At 42.7% G+C, this 17,404-nt stretch overlaps 7 protein-coding genes across 7 annotated transcripts in view; 4 read left to right on the top strand and 3 right to left on the bottom strand.

The window, feature by feature from the left end:
- The window catches only part of LOC128252423 (zinc finger matrin-type protein CG9776), a 109,685-nt gene that overhangs the window by 19,796 nt on the left and 72,485 nt on the right, over positions 1 to 17,404 (bottom strand). The window lies entirely within an intron of this gene.
- Positions 34 to 461, bottom strand: LOC128252459 (uncharacterized). The gene is made up of 2 exons (XM_052980197.1): positions 363 to 461; positions 34 to 298 (listed from the first exon to the last, which is right to left on the bottom strand). The coding sequence occupies exons 1-2, from the start codon at positions 375 to 377 to the stop codon at positions 68 to 70; spliced, it is 246 nt and encodes an 81-aa protein (XP_052836157.1). The 5' UTR covers positions 378 to 461; the 3' UTR covers positions 34 to 67.
- LOC128252455 (uncharacterized) lies at positions 2,370 to 3,278 on the top strand. Its single transcript, XM_052980181.1, has 2 exons — positions 2,370 to 2,477; positions 2,530 to 3,278. The coding sequence occupies exons 1-2, from the start codon at positions 2,463 to 2,465 to the stop codon at positions 3,172 to 3,174; spliced, it is 660 nt and encodes a 219-aa protein (XP_052836141.1). The 5' UTR covers positions 2,370 to 2,462; the 3' UTR covers positions 3,175 to 3,278.
- Positions 5,529 to 6,852, top strand: LOC128252445 (transcription factor SPT20 homolog). Its single transcript, XM_052980167.1, is given in 3 exon segments — positions 5,529 to 5,667; positions 5,735 to 6,626; positions 6,629 to 6,852. Coding segments are annotated over 3 exon segments (1,032 nt in total). The 5' UTR covers positions 5,529 to 5,643; the 3' UTR covers positions 6,745 to 6,852.
- LOC128252451 (uncharacterized) lies at positions 7,237 to 8,502 on the bottom strand. Its single transcript, XM_052980177.1, has 3 exons — positions 8,333 to 8,502; positions 7,656 to 8,271; positions 7,237 to 7,487 (listed from the first exon to the last, which is right to left on the bottom strand). Exons 1-3 carry the CDS (start codon positions 8,345 to 8,347, stop codon positions 7,333 to 7,335), a joined length of 786 nt encoding a protein of 261 aa, XP_052836137.1. The 5' UTR covers positions 8,348 to 8,502; the 3' UTR covers positions 7,237 to 7,332.
- LOC128252450 (myb-like protein AA) lies at positions 13,552 to 14,582 on the top strand. Its single transcript, XM_052980176.1, has 2 exons — positions 13,552 to 13,645; positions 13,709 to 14,582. Exons 1-2 carry the CDS (start codon positions 13,631 to 13,633, stop codon positions 14,495 to 14,497), a joined length of 804 nt encoding a protein of 267 aa, XP_052836136.1. The 5' UTR covers positions 13,552 to 13,630; the 3' UTR covers positions 14,498 to 14,582.
- On the top strand, positions 15,680 to 17,245 carry LOC128252494 (odorant receptor 82a). The gene is made up of 5 exons (XM_052980259.1): positions 15,680 to 16,108; positions 16,170 to 16,371; positions 16,428 to 16,773; positions 16,840 to 16,944; positions 17,000 to 17,245. The coding sequence occupies exons 1-5, from the start codon at positions 15,805 to 15,807 to the stop codon at positions 17,243 to 17,245; spliced, it is 1,203 nt and encodes a 400-aa protein (XP_052836219.1). The 5' UTR covers positions 15,680 to 15,804.

Raw genomic sequence — 17,404 nt, 5'->3', positions numbered from 1 at the left:
CGGCCGTTTAAAATTCACAAAAATTCACAAAAATTCACAAAAATTAACGATTTATTTTCGGAGAGCACTAAATGTTGATTCTGAGGCTCTGTGGGTTAACGATACTGGCCAGCTGCGGCGCATGCACTTGCGTGGTGCCTCCGACCTGTTCGTACTGGGCGATGATGGCCCTCTGAATGCTCTCCAAGTCCTGGTTGTTCGAGTAGCGCAGGAAGGACACGGACGGATCATTGCCGGGCGATGGGGCGGGAGCTCCTAGGGCCATGGCCAGCAGGGTGATCAACACTACAAGTAAAACCTAAAGACACACAGTTTGGCCACGCATTAGCTACTTTTACGCTGATCGAGTTATTTGAACTTACGCCGATGGTCTTCATTCTATCGCAGACCTCGAAAAAGACTAAACCTCGCGCCTGAAGCCGACCTCCCTTTTATATCTCAAAACCATCCGCATCTAGCATTGTGATAATTTGCAAAGATGAACTTGAAAAACTTGTATATAAGTTTATCTAATAAGTGATCCGTCAAAAAAAGAGAACATTTGTAGAGTGAACCATACAAAATTTCCTATATCTTCCTTATGAGTCAATTAAAAAATGAGTTGTAAATATTTTATAAATATCAAATATACCCATTTAAATTAAGACAAATATTTGTAGTTTGCTCGTCGCTGCTGTTTTACAATTTTAGTTCAATGTTCAATGACTGGAGCTTCACTGTATATACTGTATTATACTAAACACGTTTTCGAATTGTTGCGAAGATCTCTGATTTTCCGTTATGGCTTTTGATCTGATGCCTAAACGTATTCATATATATAAGTGGTTTTTATACAGACTTAACTGGATGAGTTGTTGTGTTATTGTCACATGAAATCAGAAGCTCAAAAAGTATTTAGTTATTCCATTGAAAAAGTCATTTATATGTTAGGTCTTATAATAATAAACATTGTGCCTATAAGCATTTAACTATCACTTAAAAAACATATGCTAGTAAAATCGATCGTTGTCATGTTTTTATATTAGGGAAAAACATTCTTAGTAGAACTTTTAGAGAGCACTTGAACATTTTTTTTTCTTAAACTCGTTTGTATATTAAATTTGAGCAATTAACATTTTTTTTAAATTTATTTGTTGTAGTATTTTGATTGTTTTCATGGGAGCTATAAAATATAGTCGTCCGATTTTAATCAAACTTAAACCGTAGTTCTGAAATGATAAGCCATAATTATATCTCAAGGAACTAAGATAAAAATTAAAAAACAGGTGTTATGATGTTGTTCCTTTTTATACCCTTGCAGAGGGTATTATAATTTCAGTCAGAAGTTTGCAACGCAGTGAAGGAGACATTTACGACCTTTTAAAAAACTAAATGACATTATGAATGTCTGATACGTGGCTGGGATGAGAAAGTGATTGGTGATTATTCAAAATGTCCAAAAAGTAAATAAGTAAATGCTAGCCGAAAGTCAAGCCTCAGTGTCCTTCGAGCTAGTACAGCTTTGAGTAACCTTAAAAATGTTTAAATTAAAAATAATTTCACCCATGATATAGCAAAAATTCTTCTGAATTTAACCTTTTTTTTATAGTTTATATTTAATTTTATGACGTAGTTTACATTTAAAAAAAATAATGTGATTGCCAACAAATAATCCAAAAATGTTTTAATTAGTGTGAACTCAACTTAATGTATATTTTATGAGACAGGTTATGAACATTGGGAACAATGACCCAAAAATAATACTAATCACATCACAATCTGGCTGAAAAATGTTATTTGTATTTTAAAAGCACTTCAATATTTCAATGTCTCTACAGAATTTCGCAATTTCTAGGCGTAAGAGTGGGTATTTTCGTGGACACCTTTTAAAATAATGCCTAATTTAAACTCTGTAGATATTTTTGTACCCAAAATCTAGCTAGATTGACCCGATCCAGATCAAGAATATACATACTTAAAAGGCTCGCACACGCATCAGTACCGGCTATATTTTATTATTTGAATGAACAACAAATATTATTAGTAACTAGCTACTAGTAAAAAGATTAGATCCACAAGATATGTTTAGTATTTTGCATTGCAAGTAAAGATTGGGACAGCCCAACAAGTGAGTTAATATATTTGGAACTGGACTTATTGCGCATAAGGTAATCTGCCGACTGCCCAATTTGAATAGATTTGCATATCCTCCAACTTACAAATGAGTTAACATTTTGATCCAATTAAAAATGCTTGGGCGTCTTGGCTGCAACTCATCCACCGCTGAGGTGATCGAATTTCCCAATCGCCAGCTGCAATATGTTGTGGAATGCACATTTGCATCTGCGACTGCAGTGCAGTCCGCATCACGTATAAAAGCGGCCACGAGATGCAATCTTGAGCAAAGGAAGCCCATCCGCTGCACAGTCCACACAAGTCATCCATCCAGCCATCTGGTGTGCACCCACAGATACAAATTCAGTATGCGCGCTTTTCTGGTAGGAACATCATCCGTCAGCTCTGCTCTTCCACTGACCAATCCCTTTCCAGATGCTATGCTTTCTGTCCGCGGCTCGGGGCCAGTACGACTACACTCCAGTGTCGCATGCCGGTGACGGCCACGGGGGTCTGATCGGCGGACACAGCTCCGGCTCTGCCCAGCTCTCGGAGCCCATAGTGCCGGCCAGCGAGTTCACCAAGGAGTTCTTCACGTACAGTGCCCCGGAGCAGGAGTTCGACCCCGGCCACTCCGACGAGCAGATAGCCTCCTTGCTGAAGAAGAACCTCCGGGTGCTGTTCATCAAGGGCCCCGAGAACAAGGGTCTGGAGCAGGCGGCGCTCCAGCTGGCCACCTCCGCGTCCGACGACCGCACCGCCATCTACGTGCTCAACAAGCAGGCGGACATCGGCGAGCTGAGCAGCAAGCTCAACCAAATCAAGCAGCAGTCCAGCCACCAGCCCGAGGTGCACTTTGTGAAGTACCGCACCCAGAGCGACGCGGAGAACGCCCAGCGCACCATTCAGGCCCAGTACGACCTGCTGCCGGGTGTGTCCAGCAACCACAACGCCGGATCGGGTCCAGTTCTGGACTTTGCCACCAGGAGCACTTCCGCCGGGCAAGTCGAAGGCACTGCTCCCGGCGTGATTGCACCATCGTCAAGCGCTTACTTGCCACCTCCTAGCCGGAAGTTTTAGACGTAAGAGTACCATTAGATGCAATCCATTTAAAAGTAGTTGTAAATAAAAACATGTCTAGATAGCCAAAACAGGTGATTGTATTTGTTTAGCTTGATGATTGGCATTGGCCAATACTTTAGTTGTAGGTTCTTGATTAGCACATAACAAACAACATATAAGGTCAAGTAAAAAGTAATCCATTATTTGAACAATACTTGTAGATGAATTTAGTGATCTGTATCTCGAGTTGTATACTTCCGATTTAATTTTAGTAGGTGGCGTTAGAAAGTTGAGCTCTTGCACTATTAAAGCTTTTTGTAATCGATAGCACAAACGCTTTGAGAGCTCGATAAATATGGAGACCGGCAAACACTTTTGCAATATATTACACAAATTTCGATCGCGCAATGTCAATTTAGAATGTAGGTACTAGCCTTTGGTCTAGTTGAATTCAAGATTATATATATATATATATTTCTCGTCAATCTTCTTTTTATACTCTTGCAGAGGGTATTATAATTTCCGTCTGTCCGCCTGTCCGCCTGTCAGTCTGTCCGTCTGTCCGTCTGTTTCTACGCAAACTAGTCTCTCAGTTTTCAAGCTATCTGCATGAAACTTTTCCAAAAGTTTTCTTTCTGTTCCAGGTGGTATATAAGTCGGAACGAGCCGGATCGAACGACTATAGCATATAGTTCCCATGGGAACAATCGAAAAAATAATTTAGAAAAAATTATAACTTTGCTGTTTTTAGATTGTTTTTTTTTTAGTTCTTCGACATATAGTAATGGTTATATATTTCAGAATAATAATTGAGCTGCAAATCATCATTGCCTCAATGTTTTTAGACATATACGCAAGTAAATCATAATTTTAATGTTTTCGAAAATATTTAATTCTTGCAATAGCTGCAAGGGTATATGAACTTCGGCTTGCCGAAGTTTGCTTCCTTTCTTGTTAAATATGGTAATCTGCTTAAATAAAATCGCCTTAATCTGTTAATTAGGCATAAAAAAGAAAGTTGTGTTGTAAAAAGTTGTAACCAACTATGACCTCGAGTTTTTTACTTCGATTCGATATATAATACAAAATTACAAGGTAGAACCAACAACAACAAAAAAGATTCTTAAAAAATTTACGTTTTTTGGCAATATGGTGCGTGCAATGGTGATTTCTATTTCTTATACGTAAATTGTAGAACTTAAATTATTACCCATCCGTCTGAGAAAGTTGCATTTTCGTTTGTCCTTCGCTGAGATTCAAGCCCTGTCCTTCCGCGTGATATTTAAGCTATAGCACATTCCGTATGCGCTCAAATAGAACATTAGCGTCCCAACCAGGAACTATTTGTTTCGACCCAACTTAATATTCTGTGCATTCTTTTTTTAGAACTCTGTAATAAACTAAATTCACGGAAACAAATTTGGACTAATTTGATAAGCTTTGAAACTAATGACCCTAAGAAATTGTGCTCATAGTTCTCCCACACGTCTTATTAGTATAAAGAACAAATTTAGGCAAGAAAATGTGTTGGATAGTGAATGCTACTTTACCCGTAAAACTATGAAATTACAGATAAATAGTTGGCCAACAGGTCGTATTTATTCAGATAAGATATCAATATGAGTATTTGAATACCGTCATTAAAATGAATGCATTTTTTTGTCATCCGTAGAGAAGTTCAAGCAATTGATGATTTAGACTCGTTGATTATTTCACATTTATTATAAATTATCATTATTTCATTTTTCTCACTCGTGATGATTATTTTTTAACAAGTGATATTTAGATATTTTTGTGATAATTACGAGCCAATACTTACAAAGCATTGTTTTTTTCGAAAACTTTAGGTGGGCCTAATAATAATTTTAAGTAAATAAAAAGCCAAGCATAAGCACTTTCGTTGTTTGATGCATGTGTTTTAGGTGTTGTTTGCCTTTCGTTGTTGTTTTCAAATGTGTTTACGATTTTGTACACCAGACAAATTAATTTATGCATCCACGACCGAGCAAATTTTGAAGCGACATCGATGCCGGACTGCCCTACTCTTCTCATCGGACGATAATGAATGCAGATCGTTTCCCATAGCTTCGAAGAGCATACATATTACTTTCTTTCTGTATCCCAGTTTTGTCAATCGAAGCGGCGCTTCTCCTATTAATATTTTGCATTTGATTATATTCAGCGTTGACAATGGGGAGTATGAGGCGATTATTTAAATGTGAGCTCGTCTTCGTTGTCCGTGTTAGATAAGATCCCGGACTGTTGAAGCCACTGCATCTCCGCATATGGATCCGTGATTTGGCAACCGGCCAACGAGGTAAGTTACATATTCATAATAGATTCAACCGTTTCATGGTAGTGCCTAAAATATTTTCTTTCTCTGGGGAAAACGAGACCAGGCTGGTTCCGATATAAAAACATAGCTAATTCGTAGGCAGGGCATCAGTCGACCCTCGCAGCTCAGACAAAGCTCAGTCCAAAGTGAAAATGAAGCAGTTCCTCGTTCTAATGGTAAGCACATGGCTGCCCGCAAAGGTGCCCATCCCCCAGTGACTAACTTCTGCCGTTGTCCTTGCAGTGCCTGGCGGCCCTCTCCGCAGCCGCTCCCCAGGGATACAAGTACCAGCCCCAGCTGCCCCAGCTGCCCGCCCTGCCCATCGGCAACCTGCGGCCGCAGACGCCCCTCTCGCCCAGTGGAATATACTCGGGCGCCCAGGTCGGAGTCCAGGTCCAGCAGCCCGCCATTCAGACGGTGCAGACCATCGCCGCCGCTCCAGCCCCTGCCCCAGCTCCTGTTTCAGCTCCCGCTCCCCTGACCCTCTCCCTGCCCATTGCCCTGCCCCAGCAGCAACTGATCAGCACTGTGCAGCACCAGCAACAGCAGCAGCAGCAGCAGCCCCAGCAGATCGTCTACCAGCAGCAGCAGCAGCAGCAGCAGCAGCAGCTGCAGCAGCCGCAGCAAGTGCAGCAAATCGTGCAGACGCAGTACGTCCAGCGACCGGCCATCGTCACCAAGGACATCTACATCCACTCTGCGCCCGAGGAGACGGAGGAGCTGCGCCAGGACGAGCCCCAGCTGGAGAGCGTGCCCATCCGCAAGAACTACCGCATCGTGTTCATCAAGGCGCCGTCCCAGAACCTGAAGCACACCGCCGCCGCCCTGAAGCGGGCCCAGTCCAGCAACGAGGAGAAGACCGTCATCTATGTGCTGAGCAAGAAGCCCGACCTGGCCGAGATCCAGCAGCAGCTGCAGGTCACCCAGTCGGAGGCCAAGGTGCACAAGCCCGAGGTCTACTTCATCAAGTACAAGACCCAGGAGGAGGCCCAGCGCGCCCAGCAGGAGATTCAGGCCCAGTATGACGCCCTCGGCGGCGCCACCCACATCTCGGACGAGGGCGTGGCCCCCATCACCAGCGTATCGAGTGGCTCCCTCAACCTGGGCAGCTTTGGGCACCAGCAGCAGCAGCAGCCTCTCAGGTGCAGGTGCAGTTGCCAGTCCAGCAGCAGAGCTCCTTCGTGCAGCAGTCCACCTCGTTTGCCACCTCCGTGCCGTCCAGGAAGTATGTGCCGGCCAAGACTTTCAAATGAGTCGCATCTAGTCCACACACTATCGCTTTCATTTTCAACTACCCGGCAGTAGCTCATTTTAATTTATTGTAAATGCGAATGTCGACAAAAATAAATAAATATTTTAAACGAAAACTTAACAACGTTTTGGGGAAATTAAACTTAAATGAGTTGTTAATGCAGCCATCTCTAAGAGGAAAACTAATTACATCTTAAGTCACATATTTTGTGATGTGCCAAAAATGGTCGATTAGCAAGTTATGTAAACATTTATGGTCTCTTTCTCTTAAGACCATATTATCAGTTAGCAGCAGCCCTAATAATCAAGTTTTCATGTTGCACAACCGCTGTGATGTAAGACCAATCATATGCTAATTCAAGCGACCGGTTTCCCCGCTGCTCTTCTCTGTCATTGATCATTGGACTAATGGATGTGGTAATATATATTATTTGACAAATTTGTGGCCTTTTCGTTGTGCTCCAGTCCCTTCTTCATTCGAATATTGCTACAGGTTTGGATTACTGTCATCGGGGAATGGCCGTATGATCAAATTTATTTAACTAGATATATACAAGATTGAATACTTAAAAGTACGACAGTTCTTGCGCCTAAGTGCGCAGATGGGCGGGCAGGTAGTTGTTCACCAGGTTCCCTACAGGACCTCCACTGGCACGCTGGTTGTCCAGGACGCCAATCACTGAGGTGACAGGAGCGACTCCCTCGTCGGAGATTTGCGAGGTGCCGCCAAGCTGGTCATATTGGGCTGAAAGCAGAGCGAAACGTGGTCAGAGTGGATGGAATTAACGCTTGGTAAATGCGCCTAGGTCAGCAAAAGACCCAAAACACCAACGCCATAAAAGTTTCTTGCATACTGATGAGCTCGTTTAGAGTGTCGCATGCCATCAGATCGCGAGTTGTGGGTGCTGCTCACCTTGAATGGTGCGCTGCGCATGCGCAGCTTCCTCCTGCGTCTTGTACTTGATGAAGAAGACCTCCGGCTTGCTGGGCTGCTTGGGCGCGGCCTCCTCGATGGCCGCCTGCAGGTCCAGGGGGTCCGGCTTCTTGGTCAGCACGTAGATGATGGTCTTCTCCTCCACGGGGGCCGTCTTGATCCGCAGCGCCGCCTTGGAGACGCTGGGCGTGGGCGCCTTGATGAACACAATGCGGTAGTGCTTGCGCGGGGGCGCGGGCGGCAGGACGGGCTGGGGGTAGCGATCCTCGGGCTCCTCCGCCGGTGGCACATGCACATAGATGTCCTTGGAGACGAGGTGTTGCTGCTGCTGTTGCTGTGGCTGGTAGGCATTGAACTGCGTCGGCTGTGGCTGGTACACAGCGGCCTGGTTTTGCTGGGACGCAGCGGAGTACGAGGTGGCCACGTTTCCGCCGGACAGGACCTGCTGCACCTGTGGGGCCTGCAGCGCCTGCTGCAGCAGCGACTGCTCGGCCTGGCTGGCGAATTGTGGAATGGCGGGCAGCTGCAGCTGCTGCTGGGCCTGGTAGTTGTATCCCTGGGGAATGGCTGTGGCAAGGCCCAGGAGGCAGGGTACCTGGAAAGGAGGGTCTGGCTACAGTAGGCTGCGACTGGGGGACTGATATCCGGGAGCTTACAACGAAGAAATGCATTTCCGATCGAGCTGACGACACCGGTCCCTTGGCAATCAAAATTCAACTAAATGCTAATCACTGGCCGCCCAGACTTATATGCCGACGACTCGAAAATGTCGCTTACGAAAAAGTGGTGCTGATGAGACGAAGACTTCAAATGAAACTGAAACTGAAACTGAAACTGAAACCACAAATGCGTCTTAAGCCACACGAAAATGTTAGCGAAGTCCAAGCAGCGATCCACCGATCTTTACAAACTGGCTTGCGTTTTTGGACAACCTTGAGATAGCGGTAACTTTTGGGAAGTTACCGAAAACCCTAAAGCTCTGCGTCATTTTTCGGACTTGGAGCCAAACTTAGGGCTCACTCGCAAGAGCCGGAAATCATTTGTGATGGATATACATACACGTACGTACGTGAAGAGGGCTAACACGGTGAGATGCTGTGGGGCCAAGCATTTCGCTGGCTTTCATTGGGTTCGCATATATGCTGACGAGCGGTCATAATTGACGCAAAATCTTGAGTCGCAGCCTGCGCTAATCACACGATGGTCTCATTAGGAATGGCGTCAACTCGAACACAGCTTTGATTTTTCGAGCATGGCTTTGTTAATTTTATAAATTGCTTTGATTTCCGATGACCCAATTAACCGATCTGTCGGATCATTTGGCTGAGAGTGCAGATTTGTTTGGACCAAACCACCAATAGTTGCATAATTTAAACGTGAAAATGTAGTTGACTGTGATACCTCTCTTTGGGTAGCATTTAGGGTCATTTTTGGCAGCCAGCTGCTGGCACCGGACAAGACTTGATGCTTCAATCAATGTTTATATCCATGTCCATGTCCATGTCCACGATAGCCTATGAAGATGTGGGTCACATTTTCGGTGGGCACTGCCGGCGAGTGAGTGATGGTGATGTTTTGATTTATGACTGGGGATCCATCAAAAGACAAATGTTAGCGCGGGGTCAAGATGAAACACAATCCCTTCAAATGACCGAGTGGCGTGCGTTTCTTTCCCGATCCGTTACGAGTACGCAAATAGGCGGCATCGCAATTATGACCCACGGATTATGCAAGCCATCCATCCGTTCATGTGTGCGCTGTGGGGGCGTAACAATAGGCAAATTGTGGGCATCACCAGCTCCTGCCGCTTTTCCCCAACTCGATTTTGTAGACAAAAGGTAAACGCGTTACGCAATGGTATTAACACCGCGTCCGCCAGTTTTTGGCACACTCTTTAGATACACCACACGTATGTGGGTACTTCGCTTACAGCTCTCCCCTGTTCCTATTTGAAACTCCATTAATTTCTCTTTCATATCTTTTCGTTTGTTGGCAATTAACATGGTCAAGGCTTATGGCGCTAACATTAGCCCACGGATTGAATTAAATAATTAAAATATTATAGAAACACCAAAGCCAAACCATAATAAATTGGCATTGCTATTCAACAGCAAATGATTGCCGATTGCTTGATAATGGGCTCCCAATGGCTTGGTGTGATAGACAATTTACTAAGTTTTCTTTAAGACCAATTAATAAAAATTTTATAGTTTACATTTATTTTATTAGTTTTTAATTTTTTAATTCGTTGCAGTTGCATTAAGCTAAAATCAAATTCGATCCTTTTACATTTTTTTAGTCCCTAACAAGTTAAAATGGTATTGGTAATATACCGTTCTGAAGTAGCACGAGCAAAAGCTTAAAGTTTTCTTTTTTCAAAGTTTTTTTCTAAGAGCTGGTTCGAACATCGAATGAATCAGCTTTTATTGACAAAAGCTTACAAATGATTAGGTATTACCAAGCGTTTTTTTTTGGGGCAGTCAAAAAAAATCGTTTCGTTTCTTTTCTATTATTTTCTTTAAATTTCATTTTAAAAAAATTCTTTTAGGATTGAAAAGGAACTGTTTCTAAATGTAAACGTTGAAAAAAACTGTTAAAGAAAAGTTTACAAATAGTTGTCTCTTTTTACTGTCTAAAAACTATTTGTTTTTAATTAGTACTAAAAGGATTTATAATGGAATTTGTATTTATGGTATTTGACACATCAAATTTAATTTATTTATAATTATCTTAACATTGTTGGACACTTGGTAATGCGCTATGATAATAAATATATTTTGGGATGCCCGCGATCAGAGTCTTATGCAAAAAAGTTATTAGTTGCTTAAAATGTTTATATATTGTGATGTCTCCTTACTGCGTTGCAAGCTTCAGACTAAAATTATTATAGACCTGAACATTTTTAATTAAATGACAGCTTAGGTTTAATTTCAGCTTGTTCAAAACGGACAAGAGCAGGAAAATAAAAATAAAAATAAATTTGTCACTTTAAAGTAGGTAAGTCACAAGGCATTTACGAGAATGTTAAATTTACACAATGTTTTTATTAATTCAGGTACTCAGGTAAGGTAAAAGGTACCAAAGCAAGTAGATACAAAATATTTTTTTATTACATTTTGTTCATCAATTGTTGGTGAGAACGTTTTTCTGATAGTTGCACAAAAATATAATTTGCATATGCGTTGTAATGGGCGTATCTTATAAAAAACAAAGAAAAGAAACAAACTTCGGCGAGCTTGAGTTCATATACCCTTGCAGCTTTTGCAAGAATTAATTATTCTATGATCATCTTTACTTGTTAAAAGACATTGTTTAACACTTACATCTGTTTTACACTTTTCGATCCTTCCTATGGCATCTATTGACATCGTCGTCCCATTTCTAGATCGACCGTCGTAGTGATGCTGATCAGGAATATATATACATAAAAAGGTTGGACATATCTCCTTCACTGCGTTGCAGACTACTGACTGAAATTATAATACCCTCTGCAGGGGTATAGAAATATAATTTTAACTTAACTTATTAAGCAAATTCAAAATAAAAATGGAAAGGAAATATTTTTTTTTCTCTTACGAGATATATATTACGAGATATTAACGTTCATAGAGGAACACGATGCATCCTACCTGTTGCATACTTTGGCCCAAAAAAACAAGTGCACCTAATCTTTTACTTAAGATGTAGTAGAGCAGTCATCTGTGAAAGGATACATTTTTTTGTAATATTGCAAACATTAAGTTCATAAATAAATATTAAGCCTTAGCTAACATTAATTGTAAACTGCTAAAAAGTTGCACTGCCGAATAAATTCATCGCTGTGTTGATCGCACGTTGTGGCCATTTCTCGCTAGATGATTTGGATTGCTGGATATTGGTAGCTGATGCTTTTACATCAGATGTTGTGTTTTATGTTTGACAGGTTGATCATTTGTAATGAAAAATTATTATTGTTGCCGGATGAGAGTATATACCAACCCTTCCATCATCTTGTAAAGAATTCTCAGGTTTTTCTTGATTAAATATTTATAATTAAGAGATGTTCTGAAGAATTCTCGATTTTTAAGTTTTTAAGAACATGATTACCTTCATGTATTTATATTTATAAAGGTTTAAGAACGTTCCTTTATTGTTTCCCTTTTAAACCAAAACAAGAAAAAATATAAATTTGTAATGTTGCTGCCAGATAGGTGTAAACCGCACAGGTTGCACTTTGAAATATTGTGCTCGGTTTTAAATTGAAAAAAAATTTACTTTCACTTGCGAACTTATTTTAGTAAAAAGCTAAAACAATTTAAAAATAAAAAGACACTTGTGTCAGATTCTGAAAAGCAAAATGTCGCAGGAAAACACTTTTAGAGTGACTTTCTGTTCCATTTTTCATAGGGTCCTAAGGTAACTGATCTATTTCTGACAACAAGTAATATCAGGCGGTTTAGAAAAACACGATAATAAGCTTACGAGTCTGATTCATGTGCCTAATATACACCTCATCATATAAGAAAACATGATTATTAAATTAAAATATGTTAATATGTGAGATATATGTATTTTTGCCAATGAAAGAGGTCGCAAATCGATGATTTCAGCCAATGAAAGTTTATAATAGGTTATAGCCAAATATAATTAAAGCAATTACAAGCCATTTGTGCTGTTAAGAGCTTTTAAAATAGAAAGCGAAGGTGCTATATTGATTTCCACGGTGGGTTGCCCCAAAACGGGGAAGAAACAAACAGTCATCATCAAAGATGTGGTTCCCAGAATTACACATCTATGATTTTCGCAACAGTTCGCTGTCTTCGGTGCGGCGGTTAAGGTAAAAACTCTTGCACCAGACCCGTCTCCGGAATCGATTTGACTTCGGCCGAAATGCGTAAATGAAGACTGAACATGGCACGATCATTAGGGCTCTCCGCTGAGGCTGAGGGCCACTCTGGAGGGACCACGACCACCCAATTCCAGTTCATTCATGTAAACGGCTCATTACTCCAACGGCAAGTGTTCAAGGGGCACAGTACATTGAGCACGGCGAAGACTCGGTGCACAAAACTCATAAACAAAACACTGCGAAGACACAATCAATGGGGTATTTATCCCCAAGAAAGCCAAGACTGACCGCTAGACATGATAAATGAACTGCGGTGCAGCCGGTGGGGAAACTATCGGTTCGAAAAAAAGAGCCGGGCAAGTATTGCGCTCGACGGGTCATCAATTAAGCTTGACAACGGAGGCTGGGAGCTTCTTTGGACATGAGCTGCTCATCCGGAGTTAGGACCAGGGATTAGCGTTACAGTTCCTTCACTAAACGGATTAAGTGCTTGTGCAATTTATGCATTTAAAACCACTTAATCGATGCAATGTTCACTGGTCGCTGGTCACTGGTCTTTGGCCAAACGCCAAACTAGCAACGCAATGATGGCGGATCGGAGTACCGGGGTATCGCAGTTTCGGGGTATCGCGCTATCGGGGCCAACAATTAAGCGCCACAACAAAGACTCTGCTGGGGGAACCACGCTAATTGGTCATGTATTGCCAGCAACTACAACCAAGTCGGGCCATTTAATGGGGGATGCGAAGGGGCTATGACTCTGGTTTTGGCTCTGACTCTGATTTTGGCTCTGACTCGAAGGTGAATGGCGAAGAAGAGCTGAAGACGAGGCGAACTGAAACTAAAACAAACACAATGAACATGCAACAAATGGAGGCTGCGCGCTCTTTTTGGCAGTTTTGCTGCGGACCATGACTCTTCCGTGGCTCTGCCGCGGATCTTTGTTGAACTTCACCTATTAACTTTCGAGTGCCGGCGTCGGAGTTGGAAATGCGAGCCCTGAGTGATGTATAAAAGCGGTGCGCGAAACCCAGAAGTCATACAGTTCACTACGAACCACTAAGGAAGTCAAACCTCGAGTCCTCGTCCACCCATTCCCACTCAACCAGCTCAACCAAGCCCAGAGATGCGTGCATTCATTGTAAGCCATATGGATAGGTTGACTACCCGACTACCGGACTAATCCTCTCTCATTGCCCACCAGGTCCTGTGCCTTTCCGCCGTGGCGCTGGCCGCCCCCCAGGGCTACAACTACAACCCCGGTCCGTCCGGCTTTGGCGGCATCAGCGCCACCAGTGGCGGTGGCTCCTTCTTCCAGGGAGCTGGTGCCGGAGCCGGCCAGGTTGGCCCCGTCCAGGTGCAGCAGCAGCCGCAGGCCATCTACCAGCAGCCCGCCGTGCAGACCCATCACCACCAGCACCAAGTGCAGCAGGTGCAGCAGCAGCAGCAGCAGCAGCAGCAGCAGGCCATCGTGTCCAAGCGCTTCTTCATCCACTCCGCCCCCGAGGAGGCCGAGGACTACAAGGAGCGACACATCACCGTGGGCGTGCCGAAGCGCAACTACAACGTGGTGTTCATAAAGTCGCCCCAGCGCAACAACAGGAAGACCATCAAGATCAGCCCCGCCGCCAACGAGGAGAAGACCGTCATCTACGTGCTGAGCAAGAAGGGCGAGAGCGACGTGCAGGCCGAGGTCGTGGAGCAGGCCAGCTCCACCAGCAAGCCGGAGGTCTTCTTCATCAAGTACAAGACCGCCGAGGAGGCCGCCCACGCCCAGCAGCAGATCCAGGCCCAGTACGACGCCCTGGGCGGCAGCAGCCAGCTGACCGACGAGGGTGTGGCCCCCGTCACCTCTGTGATTGGAGCTTTGGGCGGCGGTGATGGACACCTGGACGCCGGCTCCGCCGTCGGCGCCACTGGATCCGGCCAGATCGTCTCCTCCGGCGTCTCCGGATCGCACACGGGCAATGCCTACCTGCCACCCAATTTCTAACCATTGAGCATGGTTCCCCGAAATGTACCTCACAGTCCTCTGTGAAATTGTTGTTGTTAATAAACTTTAATTGCTGTTGAATTTATTTGCACACTGTCTCTTTACTTGAATGATTTTTCTCTCATAGCTCAACTCTTTATAACTTAATTTTCAGTATATAATTAGAAACAAGAAAGGATCCACTTCAGAATTTTATTTTACATTGTAGATGTGGGAAATTTACTGTCATATTTACAGATATTTGAAGAAGGCCTAAAACTATGCAACAAAATACAAAATACAAGCAAGAGTTTTTCAAGACATAAGGATATTCAATTTAAAGTTTTTGAAAATAAGTAAATAGAAAAATAAAATGATAATATATAAATTCTTTTTTGATAAAATACGGGGTGTATTTCTTTAAGGATATTTATATATAATGTAGCAAGCAGTCATACACACATGGAAATACACACCTACACTTAAGTACTCAGGATCCTATCATACATACATACTTTAAGTTAAGTTCCACAATTATTATATCCTATATATGTCTCTTTTACTCTTGTGCTAAACACATTGTCTGATCTAAAAAGAAAATTTAAAAACTTTGTTCTTTTTAAATATTATACATATACATCGGACTTGACTTATATAAACTTCCAGAGCATTTTCCATTTATAAAAATCTAAACACTTTTTTATATCTGCCGAAGAAGCGATCGGAAAAGAAATATGTAAATTGCAGGGACCAAAACAGTTACAATTTTAAAAATAAAAAATGGATTTTAAAGTTCGGCTAAGTTTTTAAAATTATAAGAAAAATAATATCGTAAAAATGGCGTCTTTAATAATTTTTTGTAATACAAGAAAGTAAACAAACTTGCCACGATTTATACTCTTGCACAGCAACTGGTTTGATTTGGAGGCAAAAAAAAATTAAAACGAATTGACTAATTACTTTTTCTCCCAACTACCACGACATACTTACTTATTTTCTTGTTTTTGCTTTTAAACAATTATGTTATTTATCACATTTCACGGTAACTATACAGTAATATTGGATAATTTTTTAATTTTGATTAAAATGCTCTTGCAATACCGCCGTTGACAACTAGCAATTTGTCAATCAAAGCTGGGGAGGTCACAATTATCGTGTCAACACATCGTTTTTACATCGACAATCATGGTAATTAGTCCGGGGATTGTAAGGTGGCGTTGGCAAAACAAATAATTAACTAATCAATAGCGTAGGTAATTAAAACGTTCCAAAGGCTTATAAAACGGGTGAAACCAGCCGAATCCTTTGGGAATTTACAAAGTGGAGTCATGGGTACTCTGTTTCAGCTGCAGGAGAACTGCCTTCGAGCGATGGGGCACAGCCACAACGTGGACAGTGCCAAGGACAAAGTGCTGAGCTTGAAGCACATTAGCTCGCTGTTGTTCGTTATATCGGCGCAGTATCCACTGATCTCCTATGCCGTTTACAACCGCAATGATATGGAAAAGGTCACCGCCTGTCTGAGTGTAGTGCTTACCAACTTGCTGACAGTGGTTAAAATCACCACTTTTCTGGTGTACAAGCAGGACTTTTGGGCAATGATCCGCCGCTTCCGGAAAATGCATCAGCAATGTAAGCTGGATGGTAGCGACTTACGAGCAATGATCTCTAACAAAACGTCCCATTTGTACAGCAAGCCAGAGTCCCAGCAAAAGGAATGGCTTGGACGTGGACTACGTGGCCGAGGCGAATAAACTGGCATCCTTCCTGGGAAGGGCATATTGCATGTCCTGCGGCCTAACTGGGCTCTACTTCATGCTGGGACCTATTCTGAAAATCGTGGCTAGCAACTGGCAGGGTACAATATATGTCAGGGAGCTGCCCATGCCGATGAAGTAAGAGTGAGTGAGTTGGGATTGCGACAAGATCCTCATTGATTTGCCTTTTCCAGGTTTCCGTTTGACGGTGTGGGAAGTCCTGGCTATGAAGTGTGTTTCCTCTACACCGTACTGGTTACTGTCGTCGTTGTTTCCTACGCCTCGGCCGTCGACGGCCTATTTATTTCGTTCGCCATCAACCTGCGAGCCCATTTCCAGACATTGCAAGGGCAAATAGAGAACTCCCAGTTCGATTTACCCGAAAAGGAGACTCAGGCGGGCCTTAAATCCCTTGTGGACTACCATGATCTGCTGCTTTCCCTATCCAGACAGTTGCGATCGATTTACACACCAACCGTATTCGGGCAGTTCGTCATTACATCGTTGCAGGTGGGCGTGATTATATACCAACTTGTGACGGTGGGTGGCCAGATTGCTTAGACCAGAATCTCGACTACATCCCTCCACCACTTTCCCCTTTTTCAGAGCATGGATTCGGTTATGGATCTCTTGCTGTATGCCACCTTTTTCGGTTCCATCATGCTGCAATTGTTTATTTACTGCTATGGCGGTGAGATCATCAAAGCTGAGGTGGGTTTTAATAATAGTTTCCCCATCTCGTTGGATCGCAATAATTTTGTTGTAGAGTCTGCAGGTTGATGTTGCTGTTCGGCTCTCCAACTGGTATCTGGCTCCCCCGAAACTACGAAGATCCCTGGCACTGATCATTCTGCAGTCCCAACGGGAAGTCCTGATCAGGGCCGGCTTCTTTGTTGCTTCTCTGGCGAACTTTGTTGGGGTAACATCATTCCAATCGAAATTATTATCGGAATATCAAAGTAACCTTTGTCTATTTGATTTTTGCAGATCTGCAGGACGGCTTTGTCGTTGATAACGCTAATCAAATCGATTGAGTAATTTCAGTTTAATAAAGTATAAAACTTAAAAGTATAATGAACAAAATTGTTGTTTTCCTGGATGATTGCTTTTATGAAGTGTGTTTTTCTCATAGGGGAATTAAAACAAAGCTTATAAAATCTAATAAATCTAA

The sequence above is a fragment of the Drosophila gunungcola genome, chromosome 3R (genome assembly GCF_025200985.1).
Source record: "Drosophila gunungcola strain Sukarami chromosome 3R, Dgunungcola_SK_2, whole genome shotgun sequence".
Classification (NCBI taxonomy): domain Eukaryota; kingdom Metazoa; phylum Arthropoda; class Insecta; order Diptera; family Drosophilidae; genus Drosophila; species Drosophila gunungcola.
Note: the sequence above shows the minus strand (reverse complement) of the source record. Positions and strands in the feature narration are given on the sequence as shown.